Raw genomic sequence first — 13,515 nt, forward strand, 5'->3', positions numbered from 1 at the left:
GAACAGTGGGTTAGCTATTTTACGGTTAATACTGATATACTATTTTCATCTGGAATGTGGTTTGTGTTGCCTTGACAGATCCATCAATTTCCTTGTGTCTTCTTTCCGCTGCCCTGTATTCTTTAGTAAACATAAAAGTTTCCATGTTATATAACCAACCCTGTGAAGTCATTGTCATACATTCATAATGTTCATGGTCATTTTTTTCGTAATGAATTGAAATTTAATGTAAATGTGGGCTATTGACCAGATTCATCTCCTTGACACACTGTATGCAGAGTAAGAAGGACTTTGAGTACTTATAAATACATACAGTGGTACAAGGGTATTATCATGAATAATTGATATTTAATGTACCTAATTTTTGATAAGGCATTCACATTAGGAAAATGTAAGTAAACTAGTATACTGTACCAAATGTTATTTTATTAATATAAACCCAATTCAAACTGGTAAGTGCTAGTAAAAGTAACCTTTCTGCTTTGATTGGACCATATATTAATCTGTAGCCACTTAAATTGAGGTTTATTTTTTTATGTCTTGAGCTTTGAATTTACCACTCTCCTCATTTGCATTACAAGGTACATGTATAATGAGCAATGAGGGTGAGTTTTACTCTTAGAACAGCTGACGGGGCTACTTTGGATCTCATTTTATGGCAGTTGTAGAAGTTTGGACATTTGACATTTAAAATATACGATGAAGATGAAGAAAGTTCTGCCATAAGAACAGAAGAGGATCTTGTTAAAGTAGGAGGAAGAGGAAACTGTACTTGCAGTGAGGGAGTTCTTGTGTGAGCGGAGATGCTGAGCAAAGGTTTCTTCGACCTTATATCCTTTCTGAACACGTCTTTTGACACGGGACATATTTCACTGACATTAACGCATAATGGCATATTCATAGAGGTTGCAAGAATGTAATTTATTACTATAAGTTTAATTTGATTTGGTTAATTCATGTAAGGTTTATCCTGTAAAAAGTGTGTTGCTGTGTTATGTGCACTGTCAATCAAATCAGATTGAGTTGCACAGCATCTAAGCATCCACTTTTATTTATCCCCTCCTCTCTCCTGATGCAGGTGGAATGAAAGAACAAGATTTAATGTGCATCAAGCTTCACGGAGTTAACCGAATAGGCCTGAAGAAGATCATCGACTTTATCTACACAGCCAAGTTGTCACTCAACATGGAGAACCTGCAAGACACACTCGAGGCAGCCAGTTTCTTACAAATCCTTCCTGTGTTGGACTTCTGCAAGGTCTTTCTTATATCTGGGGTAAGGAAGCAGAAGCACATCCACAGCTGCTCGGTTTTCCTCTCGTCTCCACCAGTTGTAAATTAGCTGTTGTTCTCGGTTGTAACTCACAACTCACTGTTGTTGAGCATGCTTAAAGTTCATTGACTGAAATAAAGGATTTTAGGGTTTCAAGCCAGATTAAAAAATCTGTGGTTTAATCTTTTGGATGCAAGCTCCTCTAGATGTGATGGAAATCGTTTGAGCTGATGGAGGAAGTTTCCAGGAGACCTCAGATGTCTTGCGCAGATGCATTTATTAAAGCATGATGCATCAAGGAGAACAAGTGTAATGTTCCTGTATATATCTGATAAACTTACAACATGTTGGAGTTTATTCTTCATTAAACCACCTTAAATTCTGTTGGTTACCTAAACATAATTCATGTTGACCCCTGTCACATTGCACATTATATGTAACACTTCCGTTCTTTAGGGGACGACTCCTGTCTCTCCTGACCCTGATGGTCATAATGCTGCGACTGTCTGTGTTATGATATTGTTCAGGGTCCAGATGATGACCTTGGTTGCCACGGTAACTGCCAATGTCGGCAAGCTGGGTTTCTTATCCGTGCCTTCGTCATCCGTCTTCAGAAGTGAATGTTAAACAGTGCGATGTTTAAACCGAAGACGGATACTGAACTATAGTTTATGATAAGTGACCCACGATTGAACCATGGAAATAATAAAATTCCTTCAGATGAGAAGTCATGTGAGAGTATGAGTTAGAAGGGGCGAGAAAATTCTAAAAGGTAACACTTATGTCAGGTCAGTCGTCTGAAGTCTAGTCACAAGGAGCCACAGGTTCAGGGTTTAGAAAGACACTTAAATACGAATAAAAACAAGCAGTCACTTTATATTTATAAAATATCAAATTTAGATCACCTAAATCAATTCGGTCGTCAAAGGTAAAAGGTCACTGTGACATTATATGAATCTGTTTAAGAAGAGTATGTAGAAATATGTATACGGAAACTGCACTGGTTGGCGGAGGCATACAACCGCAGTGCGGTAATTGTAGTTATTAAATAATTCCTAGAGCCAAATTGATGATTTAAAATGATTCACTTCTCCTGCCAAAAATGATATAAAACACACATCAAATCATCTTTTCAAATCCACTCTTACCTGTAGAGTGGGTGTTAATTTGTCTCTGATTGCAGAAACCGTCAAAGCTAAATCACCATTCACTATTTTGTAATTAGGAATCGTTTTGTCTAAGGAGATGAGTTTCTGGATACAAGATGGGAAGATCCAGTAACTCGTATCTTTAATTGACTTCCCAATGTCAGTTAGCAGCTTTCTGAGATTTTGATTTCTTCTTCCTTACAGGTTTCTCTAGACAACTGTGTAGAAGTGGGCCGCATTGCCAACGCATACAACCTCACAGAGGTGGACAAATATGTCAATAACTTCATCTTGAAGAACTTCCCCTCACTGCTGAGCACAGGAGAGTTTGTGAAGCTGCCGTTTGACCGACTAGCTTTTGTACTGTCCAGTAACAGCTTGAAACACTGCACTGAATTGGACCTGTTTAAGGCTGCCTGCCGCTGGCTACGCTATGAAGACAGTCGTATGGACTTTGCCCCAAAGCTTATGAAGAACATCCGCTTTCCCCTAATGAACCCACAGGAGCTCATCAATCACGTGCAGACAGTGGACTTTATGCGCACGGACAACACCTGTGTCAACCTCCTCCTGGAAGCTAGCAACTACCAAATGATGCCCTACATGCAGCCAGTTATGCAGTCAGAACGGACAGCCATCCGCTCGGACAGTGCCCACCTGGTTACCCTGGGTGGTGTTCTGCGCCAGCAGCTAGTTGTGAGTAAAGAGCTGCGTCTGTTTGATGAGAAGGCTCATGAGTGGAAGGCACTGGCACCCATGGACGCACCCCGCTACCAACATGGCATTGCTGTCATTGGCAACTTTCTCTATGTGGTGGGGGGCCAAAGCAACTACGACACCAAAGGCAAAACAGCAGTGGACACCGTGTTCCGGTACGACCCCCGCTACAACAAATGGATGCAGGTGGCTTGCCTTAATGAGAAACGTACCTTCTTCCACCTCAGTGCACTCAAGGGACACCTCTATGCTGTCGGTGGAAGGAATGCTGCCGGGGAGCTTGGTGAGTTTATTTACCTGCTTGTTTGTTTTATCTGTACTTTTAAGTAACAACTAAAACTTCAATTAATATTTAATGAGATTACACACTTAAATTATCAAGGGAAGAAATGAGCGAAGTGTGCAGTTTAATAAAGCTGCAAGCATACTAACGTTGGTAATCAAGTGTTGTGTCTACACTTAATTTCCTTTTTCAACATATCACATTTATAATCTGAGAGGATGTGCACATGATCACAAAATATACAAATTCAATACAGGAGCAAAACATACATAATTCTGTGTAACATGTCAGGCAAGACACTACAGGTTTAAAGGTTAAACATCTTCTTGAAGATATCACCATGAATAGTTTGAATGATAAATGAACAAATCTGTCTGTGAAAAGCTTCAGAATATCAACAGATATAAAATTAAGTGCTACTGAAGTGGAGATTTCTGGCTCAAGAGCATGAGGAAAGAAACTATTTGCATCCGTTATTGAAATGTACAGATGAAAATTTGCAAATAGACAAACTGAAGAAAAATAAACACTTTGGTTTAAATACTCAACTTACTCAAGTAAACAGCTGACTTAATCAAGGTATTTATATCTGTTCCGGGCAGTTTGGCTGTTGAATGTTTGTGAGTAACCAATGTGGAATCTCTGTACCCGTAACTGTGGACCACAGAGAGGTGCCACCCAATACTTAAATTCAGCTCTGTGACTGCAGTGGACAGAGCGAGGCCACTGTGTGAGCAGTCGACTCTTCTGGGTTATAATTAGACCAAAAAGCACAGCCTCAGTTCGCTGCCTCTCTACACAACTGACTTTTACTGCTTCACGTTCCACCGCTCCTTCACTGCATGTGCTTTATCCTTCATGTTTTTCTGGATGTGCCCATCCCCTGCTTGATATTTGTTTTGGGGTCATACGGGGTGCGGCTTTATTGTTACAGCTACAATGCTGTGATTATACATAAAAGGAAAACAAATTATTTACAGGAGCAGGTTTTCAATCCCAACGGGTATACTGTGCAATTATTTACATAGACTGCTTTTGTGCAGATTCTTTATCTTAAAATGACAAAAATATAAGTGTCTCATTTTAAGATTTCTTGGAGCTACAATACATTAGTAATGTTAGTTTTATTACAGGTTTGTCAAATTATTCATTTTTTTACCCTGTTGACTTTGTATAGGTCTTTTTAAAAAGTAATTATAACATTGTTTAGACAATCAATGTTGTCTGTGTTTACATGGTAATTTGATAATTATTCAAGATTTTTTATTTTGTAAATGTTATTCTTGCTGAGCAACATCATATATAATGCACTCTAAACTTTAATGGTTGTTTAGGCTAACCTAAGCAAAATGTGTAGATCAGCAAAAATCTTGAGGTGAATTTTTTGGCTTCAAACAAAACAACATTTAAAATTTGAGTGAAAGGGAGCAACATTTTTTTCCACAGTGTTTTGTCCCCAATTCCCTCCTGTTATTCATCTGGTTATTGGTACCAATCAGATCATTCACAGCATCATTCGATCTCGTTTCACCTCCCCATGTTGATGTAACTGGCTCTAAAAACAGAACCAGTTACACTGATCTACACTGATGAAGGTCAGAAAATAATGCCACAGAGCGACCACTGAAAGATATCATCAGCTCCCAGCTTGTGTGCCATTAATTTATGGTGCACAGCCTGCAGAAAGAGAAACTCCAGCTAATTAGGAACGTGTCCTTTTCTGCTGATCATATGAAAATCTGATTAAATCTGACTGCGTGAAAAAGAGGTTCAATTTAAATCGGTGTACCTGTAAATCAAATTACTTGGAACATCGGTCTCTGGATGTCTCTTAAAGCAGCAACAGTCACAGTTCATTTGTGTGTCAGACTATCATTTATGATTTATTTATTGAGGGTTTTTAATCATCATACATTCCTTTTCCAGTCCAACCCCGCTCTGAGTTCATTCAGTTAAACTGTTGTGTTTTAGATCTGCTAAATACAGTCGTTGTTTTCTGATATGTCTGCACAACTTCCTCTGAGCGGCTGCAAAATATTGTGCCTCACTCAGATTGCCTTTGATGATAGCTGTTGAGCAAGCAGAAGGAGGTGTTCACTCATTTTCTCCACTGAGATTTTACTCAGCTCGCCCAGAGATGGCTCACACTTCGTAGTGGTCCTGAGCTCACTGCTGTTTATAGAACCAGTATATTGATTTAAACCAAAGCCTTTAATAAATGCATACATTTACTGTCTGAGTTTTTTCTTTGAGGTTTAGCCATCCCTGCTTGTGACATGCAGCCAAAAGCCTGCTGTCTCTTTTATCCTGGCATATGCTAATGTGACTTCCCTCCCTCTGCAGGGAAGATAACGAGAAGATAACTTATCTGTTAGCCACAATACTTTGATCAAATTTACACTTGTGCTCTTTATGTTTGACGATTGCATTTGAGGCAAAGGCAAAAAAGTCCAAAACACACGTAATAAAGACTACACTGACTCCAGCTGGTTGTCCAAGTTCCTCTGCGCCCAGTCAAAACCTGTTTCTAACTAGAATGACACTCAGTAGAACGTGTACCTCCGCCATGGCTGATCAGCCATCCCATAAAAATACACATTTTCATTCACAATATCCAGATTATTCACAGTAGCAGTACAAAAGAAATTAGAAAATATGGAAGGACACCCTTCTCTTATTACATTCCTTTCTCTTGCAATGTTTAAGAAAGTGCAAAAAAACATCCTTAATTGAATCTGCTCCAGACGTTAATGGCTTCCTCCTTGGCCCTTACCCCACCCTTCCACCAAGTTTCAATAACATCAGCTCAATAGTTTTTGCTAAATCCTGCTAACAGACAGACATAGATGAAAACATTGCTCCCTGGCAGAGATAATTCGACAGTGACTCCACATGTCGACGGACCCTGGCTGCTTGGTGAGGGGCCACTAGGACACTATTTCGCTCACCGACAAGCATCTCTTATGAATCCCAGTGTCCTTATTCCTGGGTCTCACAGATATAATGAAACCAGCCTCAGGGACATCAAGATAAAGGATCTTACAATCTCCTTATTTCCGGAGCAGTCAGTGCAATCAGTGCTGGTGGGGTTGTTGGGATGTGTACTCTGTATTTTAAATCCGCATTTTAGCTCTCACGCTGAGACCCTCCAAGGCCTCATTTGCTGCTGTTTGTCCTCCTTAGTTGTGTCTTGACCTACTTTCTACTAATACGTTCTTATTCTTTTTTCTTTCTCCTCAAGCTACTGTGGAGTGCTACAACCCAAGGACAAATGAATGGACATACGTTGCCAAAATGAATGAGCCACATTATGGCCATGCTGGGACAGTGTATGGTGGATATATGTATATTTCAGGTAAGTGGCTCCAGGGAGCTTAAGTAAGTTCATTTGTACTCAACCCAAATAAAGAGGGATGTGAAATGCTGCGGGAATGCGTAGTTAAAAAATTGGTTTACTGCCTTTGAGTCATAATTGGAATTAATTTCTGTTTATCGCAGTTTACAATTAGATTATTTTTCTCTTCCGTACTGAAGTATTTCACGGCAATGAACAGTTGATTACATCTTATTTCATTCAAGGCCATAAAATCTACTCTGTGGTTACATCATCTGAAACCTTTCCTCCGAGCTCCACTTCATGTATCATGCATTGCCATGAGTCATAGACAGAGGGCTGTATGTGTGCGTTGGTTCATTTCAATGGAAATTTCCAAACAGAATTTTTTTTATATGATTCAGTTCATGATTGATACAGTAAAGGGATAGTTCACTGAAAAATTCTAATTCACTGCTCATCTACTCACCACTATGCCCTTGGAGGGCACTTCTGGAGTCTCAGGGGTAAACTTTGTTGCAGTCGAATCCGATACAATTGAAGTAACCGGCGACCTATACTTCAGACGTAATAAAACAACAGAAAAAACATATCATGCCTCCATACTGCTCGTGTGGTGTCATGAGTGACAGTATGTATAGTTTGTGTCTGCGTGGGTTGTAGTTCATTCTCAACGATACAGATATTATCCCACTGTAATAGAGCTACAAACGAGACCAACTTGAAAGTGATAACTGAAAAAAACCTGGATACCAGGTCTCTGCCTGTAGTTTGCGAGATAACATGGTGAGAAACCCGCATTTTGATAATGATAGGTATTAGTCTTTCACACTTAGAGTATTGATCAAACAATTCCTCACTCACTTGATTCATCCATGATGAGTGATCAGGTGAAGATAATGTGTGTTTTTGTCAGTGCTCGGGGAAGAGTGCGGGGACTGAGACTTTCAACAGCCAATACTTACTCTTTTAGGTGTCACCTCAGTAGTCGTTGACTTCATAGGATTGAAAACAAATCCTGCATTATGGAGATGAGCCCTAGTTTCTCGCTGTGACTAATCCAGAGTCATGCTACAAAGGAAGGGGAGGAGGGGAGGTGGAGGAGAAATTGGGGAGGGATGGAGCAAAGTAGAGGACTGAAACCTGTGTAGGAGGTGTAACACAGAAGAGCCTGTGTTAATCCCTACTGGCCGTGGGTACCGCCTTCATTCTGCAACACATAAACATGAAAAAGGGGATCACAGGATTTTTTTCTTATATGTATTTTCTAGTATGAAGGAGATGGGAAAGAAAAAAATAAATTTAGGAGGTTAGTAATCTCTCAATGTACAATGCATAGATTCTTGAGTATCACCAGTGAAAAGCACCGGTTCAACATAAGATCTTGTGAAAATCTGTGAGCATATTTCACCAAAGACATAAACATTAGCTCTTTGAATAGTGAGACAAGTAAAAAATGGCCATGTCCAAATTTCAACTGATACACATGAGCATCCATGGAATGAATATTTAAAGAAGTGTTATATTGGCAGTGAGGATAGACTGGTTTCTTTAGCCTCAGCAAATTAATACACATTATCTGCACGAGCCAGATACTGTACTTACATTTACGCCTGGGAGGCTTTGGCAAAAAAAAACCCAAACATATATAATATAACACTGAAAAGCTCTTTAGCGGTAGTATTAAGCTTGTTTACATTGTAAGGTGCTGACCAGCATACACACTGTTATTAGATACACTCCCTGCTTTTTGATTACTGTGCACTACACCAGTCAGTTTTATTTCATAATCCACAGATCTAATTATTCCTGCAAACCTGCATCAGTATTATGTGGCTCTATACACGGCAAATTACATCCCCTATTAGCTCCAGTTATGTCATGTTAGTGATTGTGTGAGTGGTCCTTAATAGTTATTTTACTTTTATTGGTCTCTACTATCAAAGATTTGTCATTGTATTTTAATTTTTTTCTTCAGAAACCTTAAATCAGAAGGTCGGCACTTCGACCCCCGTTCCCGTTTCATCTCATAGGAAAAAAATGCTGCCCATAGAATGTGTAATATGTCTATGAATGTGTGTGTGTGTGTGTGTGTGTGTGAGAATGGTAAAAATCTCAAGGTGGTCATCAAGACTAGAAAAGTGCTATATAAATACAGACTGCAGACCATAGTGTTGGAGGAAGAATTGTTACTGTAAGTAAAAAGCCAATAGTGAGTGTATTCCCTTTAATTTGATTTGATGTCATCTATTGCTGACTTGATGGAAACGGGCCAGAAACTCATACCTACCTTCATACATGATTACGATCATTGTTTATACAAACAGAACTTTAAAAACATTGAATATAGTTAGTATTTCATTTGGCAACCCCAAGAACATAATTGGGAACACGCAGTGCTCATGATTTGGCAAGTGTAACATTATCATGGAGTGAAGATGAAAGCCACATTTTCACTTATTAAAATAAATAAACTGGAGTGATGAATAACATAATAGTCATGGACGAAGCTAATCCGCTGGTAGCCAGCTGTTTTTTTCAATCTTTCAGCCTCAGTCTGTACTCTGCAGAACATTGGGATTCATGGCTCACCCCTTTTGATATTGTAATGGGTTCTTCTTTTGTTGGTTTCATGTTTCAATGAGGCAGGTAATAGCCAGCCAGCTGTCACAAGAGCAAAATAGGTGTCACGCTCTGCACCTGCAGCGGCTACAACATTGTGAAGGTTATAACCCAACAAAGGAACGTGCATGGCTCATATAGAAATTGTAAAGTGCTTTGACTTGTTAAGGTTCGAAAAAAGCTCTATATGAATTTAGTGTATTTGGTATTTACTGTTCTGAATAGTATAAGTGCTTTCAGTGCAGAAGGTGCATGTAAAAGAGCTTTAGCCATTAGAGGAATGTTGTTGGACCAACACCTACAGTCTCACAGTTAGAGCTGTGCTGCGCTGTCTGAAGGTATCCCGTCAGCCGGATGAACCTGACAAATGCACTATGCCCACGGACCATCACAGCTCAAGTGGCATGGCAGAGCTCAGACATGAGTGGCGAACCTTTGCAGAGCCACACCGCCTCTGGTCCAGAGCCTGATCACACAGATTAAGATCGGTGTGAAGAAGAGCTTGAGGTCTAAGTTATTTATTGAGTCATCTACAGCGAGGACACTATATGCATTGAATAATCTAAATTGATTATTTCTTCAGTAGTTTGTTGTGACGTTTTGATGTATTTGCAAGAAAGCTGTTCATGACGGCCTCATAACTGTGGGTTTAGATCAGAGCAGACAAGGATGGTGATGTGTAATGTATGGGTGCATTCTCCCCGCTGGATCATTATTGAAATGTTGCACGTATTGACATACTGTAATTGCAGCTCTTGCAAATAATGTGGGGACTGTGTCGGAAATCACACCCTGTTTGTTATGTAGCGCCATGCAGTATGTTCATCTTCTGCCATTTTATTTGTGTCTCAATTCTGAGTGTGAAATTTATCCCAAAAAGTAAAAGAATACTCAACGAAATGAAAAAATTTGTGTGCATCGCATGTACACTACCTTCTGCCAGCAATCCCACAATTCAAGTTGTTTAGTTTTATAGATGTGGAAATGACTGTTGTGGAACTCAATGTCCGTCAGCAATGGCCCAATATCACAATGACTCATGCAAGTGTCACTGTAGAGTTAATGATTGTCTATTATATAGTTAGCAGTGAATGACAATTAAGGGAGTGACTTACAATACAGATGAAATTTGATTGTAATGTTCCCGCAGTGACTGATAACCACACAGAAATGTCATAAAGCTGCAGAATAAATTTGCCAGTATGAGTTCAAGAGTGGAGAAACACTGGTCACTTCATATAATTTAACTGAATAGGGACAATAATGAAAAGCACTGGGTTTTAATGTGATGGGAAAAGAGAAGCCAATGAAATGGGTTTTACCATCTGCACACTGCATGTTAATGTTGATTCATATGTTCCGTGACCTCCTGTAGAAAAATGATTGATTGGATCCATGGCATGTTTTGAGCAGAGTTAATCCTTAAGCGGTCTGATCGTACATGCGTTTGTTCAGAGATGAGTACGGTTCACTAGAAGTTTATACTGGGATTTAAGTCTGGATGCTTTTAATCATAATGAGCTGTATGGGGTGGACTCTACACGGCTAAAAGCAAGTGCATTTAAATGATAAACTATTAGGATATACAATATAATACAAACTAGAGCCTGACTGATATGGGCTCTTGGGGGCCAATACCAATTATCCTAAGATATATATTATGAGAAAACAGAAATACAACCAAATATATAGACACAGCGGGGTCCTGGCTTTTTTCTGCCGTTTTCCTATTCACATATGAAGAACGCAGCAGGAGATTCTCCTGTCAGACACATTCACAACAATGGAAACATCTCCAGAGTGTTCAGAGGAGTGACACAGCATGAAGGAGGCAGGATGTAACATATTACTTCCGCTGTGGCGATCACGTGCTTTCGTCTACAGCACAGTGATACCGGGATCGGCCCTCATCACCAATAGCCCTCGAATCTCATTGTCTTTCACATATAGCCCTCCTAAAAAATTTCAGGAGATTATCCAGAGTTCGGTGCACGTCTGAAATCGTCTATAAAGGCAGATTCCGATACGTCTGTAAAAGGCTCATATCAATATGTCAGTCAGGCTCTAATACAAACAATTACCCATTCTCCTTTGTGCCGTCTATGGAAGGGCAAAAGCTTTTAGGCTCAATTTAGCAAAACCTTGTCTACTCTCAAAGTCTCACTAATGGTACCTGAGTAGACAATGGAACACCAGGATGCTGATCAGACATCATCATATCAGGGACAGGCCAAAGCCCTTGAACTGCATCATAATAGCAGCACGGTCTCTTGAGAGGAATTAGAAGGACCCTACTACGTCAACTCCAGCACTGTTCTCTTGTCAGGATTTCAATAGCAGGCTACTTGGATAAAGAGAATGGATAGTTAGGCTATCTTTGGATTTGATCAGTTAAGGAGGCGCAGCATCACAGATCTGAGTCATGGCTGCTGAATAGACAGCTTAGGCCGCAACAATAAACCAAGCACACGATCACTGGGCAGCAGCAAAAGAGAGATTCTGCCTCTATTCGGCATGCTCTGCAAATCTTCACCTCATTTGGTCCTAGTCACTCTGGCAGGGAGGGGGGGGGGGGGGGGCTTGGCGGCTTGGCGCCTTGGCTGCTACCCAAATGCATGCTGGGATTGTGTTCCTCTTTATTTTAAGCCTTCCCTGTAGACATGTCCTGTTTTTATCTTTCCCTCAGTTTTTCATGTCGCGGCATCCACAGACTGTTGTTGTGCGTATTTGAATCAAAGCTTTGTAATGAGTGCTCATCATCGGCGTTAGTTCGCGGTACAGAAAAGAGGCTGAACGAACATCGGTGTCACTCTAGCTCGGAAGATTACACTTAACCCTGTTAATTCATGCTTGAGTTTGAGTTTAGGTTAAATTAATGAAGATTGCGTAAAGGTGAGATAAAACAAATTACAGCCTTAATTCTGATTCTCATTCTTCATAATGCTTTTGAGGCAACTGTGAACATATTATGGCTGATCCACTTCATGGCCCAAATAAATAAAAATGTCTAATTTGCACTCTTTCTTTTTTCTTCCTGCAGGCGGAATCACTCATGACACTTTTCAGAAGGAGCTAATGTGTTTTGACCCAGATGCAGATAAATGGACTCAGAAAGCCCCCATGACGACGGTGCGTGGTCTGCACTGCATGTGCACAGTCGGGGACCGTCTTTACGTCATCGGGGGCAATCACTTCCGGGGCACCAGCGACTACGACGACGTGCTCAGCTGTGAATACTACTCCCCCGCCCTCGACTTGTGGACACCTATCGCTGCCATGTTGCGAGGCCAGAGCGACGTTGGCGTTGCCGTGTTTGAGAACAAGATCTATGTGGTTGGGGGCTACTCGTGGAACAATCGCTGCATGGTGGAAATAGTACAGAAGTATGACCCCGAGAAAGATGAATGGCACAAAGTGTTTGACTTACCAGAGTCGCTGGGCGGGATCCGAGCCTGCACACTCACAGTTTTCCCCCCTGAGGATATTTCGGGCTCGCCCTCCAGAGAGTCGCCCCTCTCGGCTCCTTGATGAGTAAAGGGAGGGGGGACCCACTTTGCTCACGCACCCCTAACCCCTCGCCCACCCAACCCCCTCAACAAACACACCTTATAGACATTGTTTGCACTTCCTCTTTGGACTACATCTGTACTGCATCCCCAAGTACCTCCCGCTCCCCTCCAGCTGTGCAGAAACCCCTCCCGAAGTGGTTAAAACCTACATACCGATGCGATTTGGCAACCTAATTACATGTTAATGTTGCATACTCGGTATATTTTGGCAGGAAATACCTTGACTTGAAAAGTGACTTTGCAAATCAACTTTTCTACCTGATGTCTACAAAGTTTTCTTATGTCTCGTTTCTGTAGGCGTTCTACCCTGAGATGCTGACTTACCACACTGACTGTCTCTTCTAGTCTATGCCAGGTTAGCTGCAGGTGACCCCAGAGAGCAGAAGCGTAGGGACAGATGAGCTCAACAACACAAGCTGGTTTTTAACTCAGGGGTTGGCCCAGGCCCCATCGACGTCTCTCACTCTCGCTCTCTGTCTCTCTTACAGTTTCAGTCCTTTCCTGCGGTTGCTATGAAACTGTTAACAAAATGGTGTTTTCTAAATTTAATAAACATGGTTTTGAAAGTAA

At 40.8% G+C, this 13,515-nt stretch overlaps 1 protein-coding gene across 4 annotated transcripts in view; it reads left to right on the top strand.

Annotated features, from left to right (window-relative positions):
• Positions 1-13,515, top strand: part of klhl13 (kelch-like family member 13) — a 33,728-nt gene extending 20,213 nt beyond the window's left edge. The window contains exons 5-8 of one of the 4 annotated variants that reach the window (XM_034606907.1): positions 1,079-1,275; positions 2,625-3,420; positions 6,662-6,775; positions 12,417-13,513. In XM_034606907.1, the coding sequence (XP_034462798.1) occupies positions 1,079-1,275; positions 2,625-3,420; positions 6,662-6,775; positions 12,417-12,904 (1,595 nt within the window). In that variant the 3' untranslated portion in view covers positions 12,905-13,513. Of the gene's footprint in view, positions 1-1,078; positions 1,276-2,624; positions 3,421-6,661; positions 6,776-12,416 lie in introns of all 4 variants that reach the window. The other 3 variants (XM_034606905.1, XM_034606904.1, XM_034606906.1) reach the window with 3 other exon arrangements.

The sequence above is a fragment of the Hippoglossus hippoglossus genome, chromosome 14, assembly GCF_009819705.1.
Source record: "Hippoglossus hippoglossus isolate fHipHip1 chromosome 14, fHipHip1.pri, whole genome shotgun sequence".
Taxonomy (NCBI): domain Eukaryota; kingdom Metazoa; phylum Chordata; class Actinopteri; order Pleuronectiformes; family Pleuronectidae; genus Hippoglossus; species Hippoglossus hippoglossus.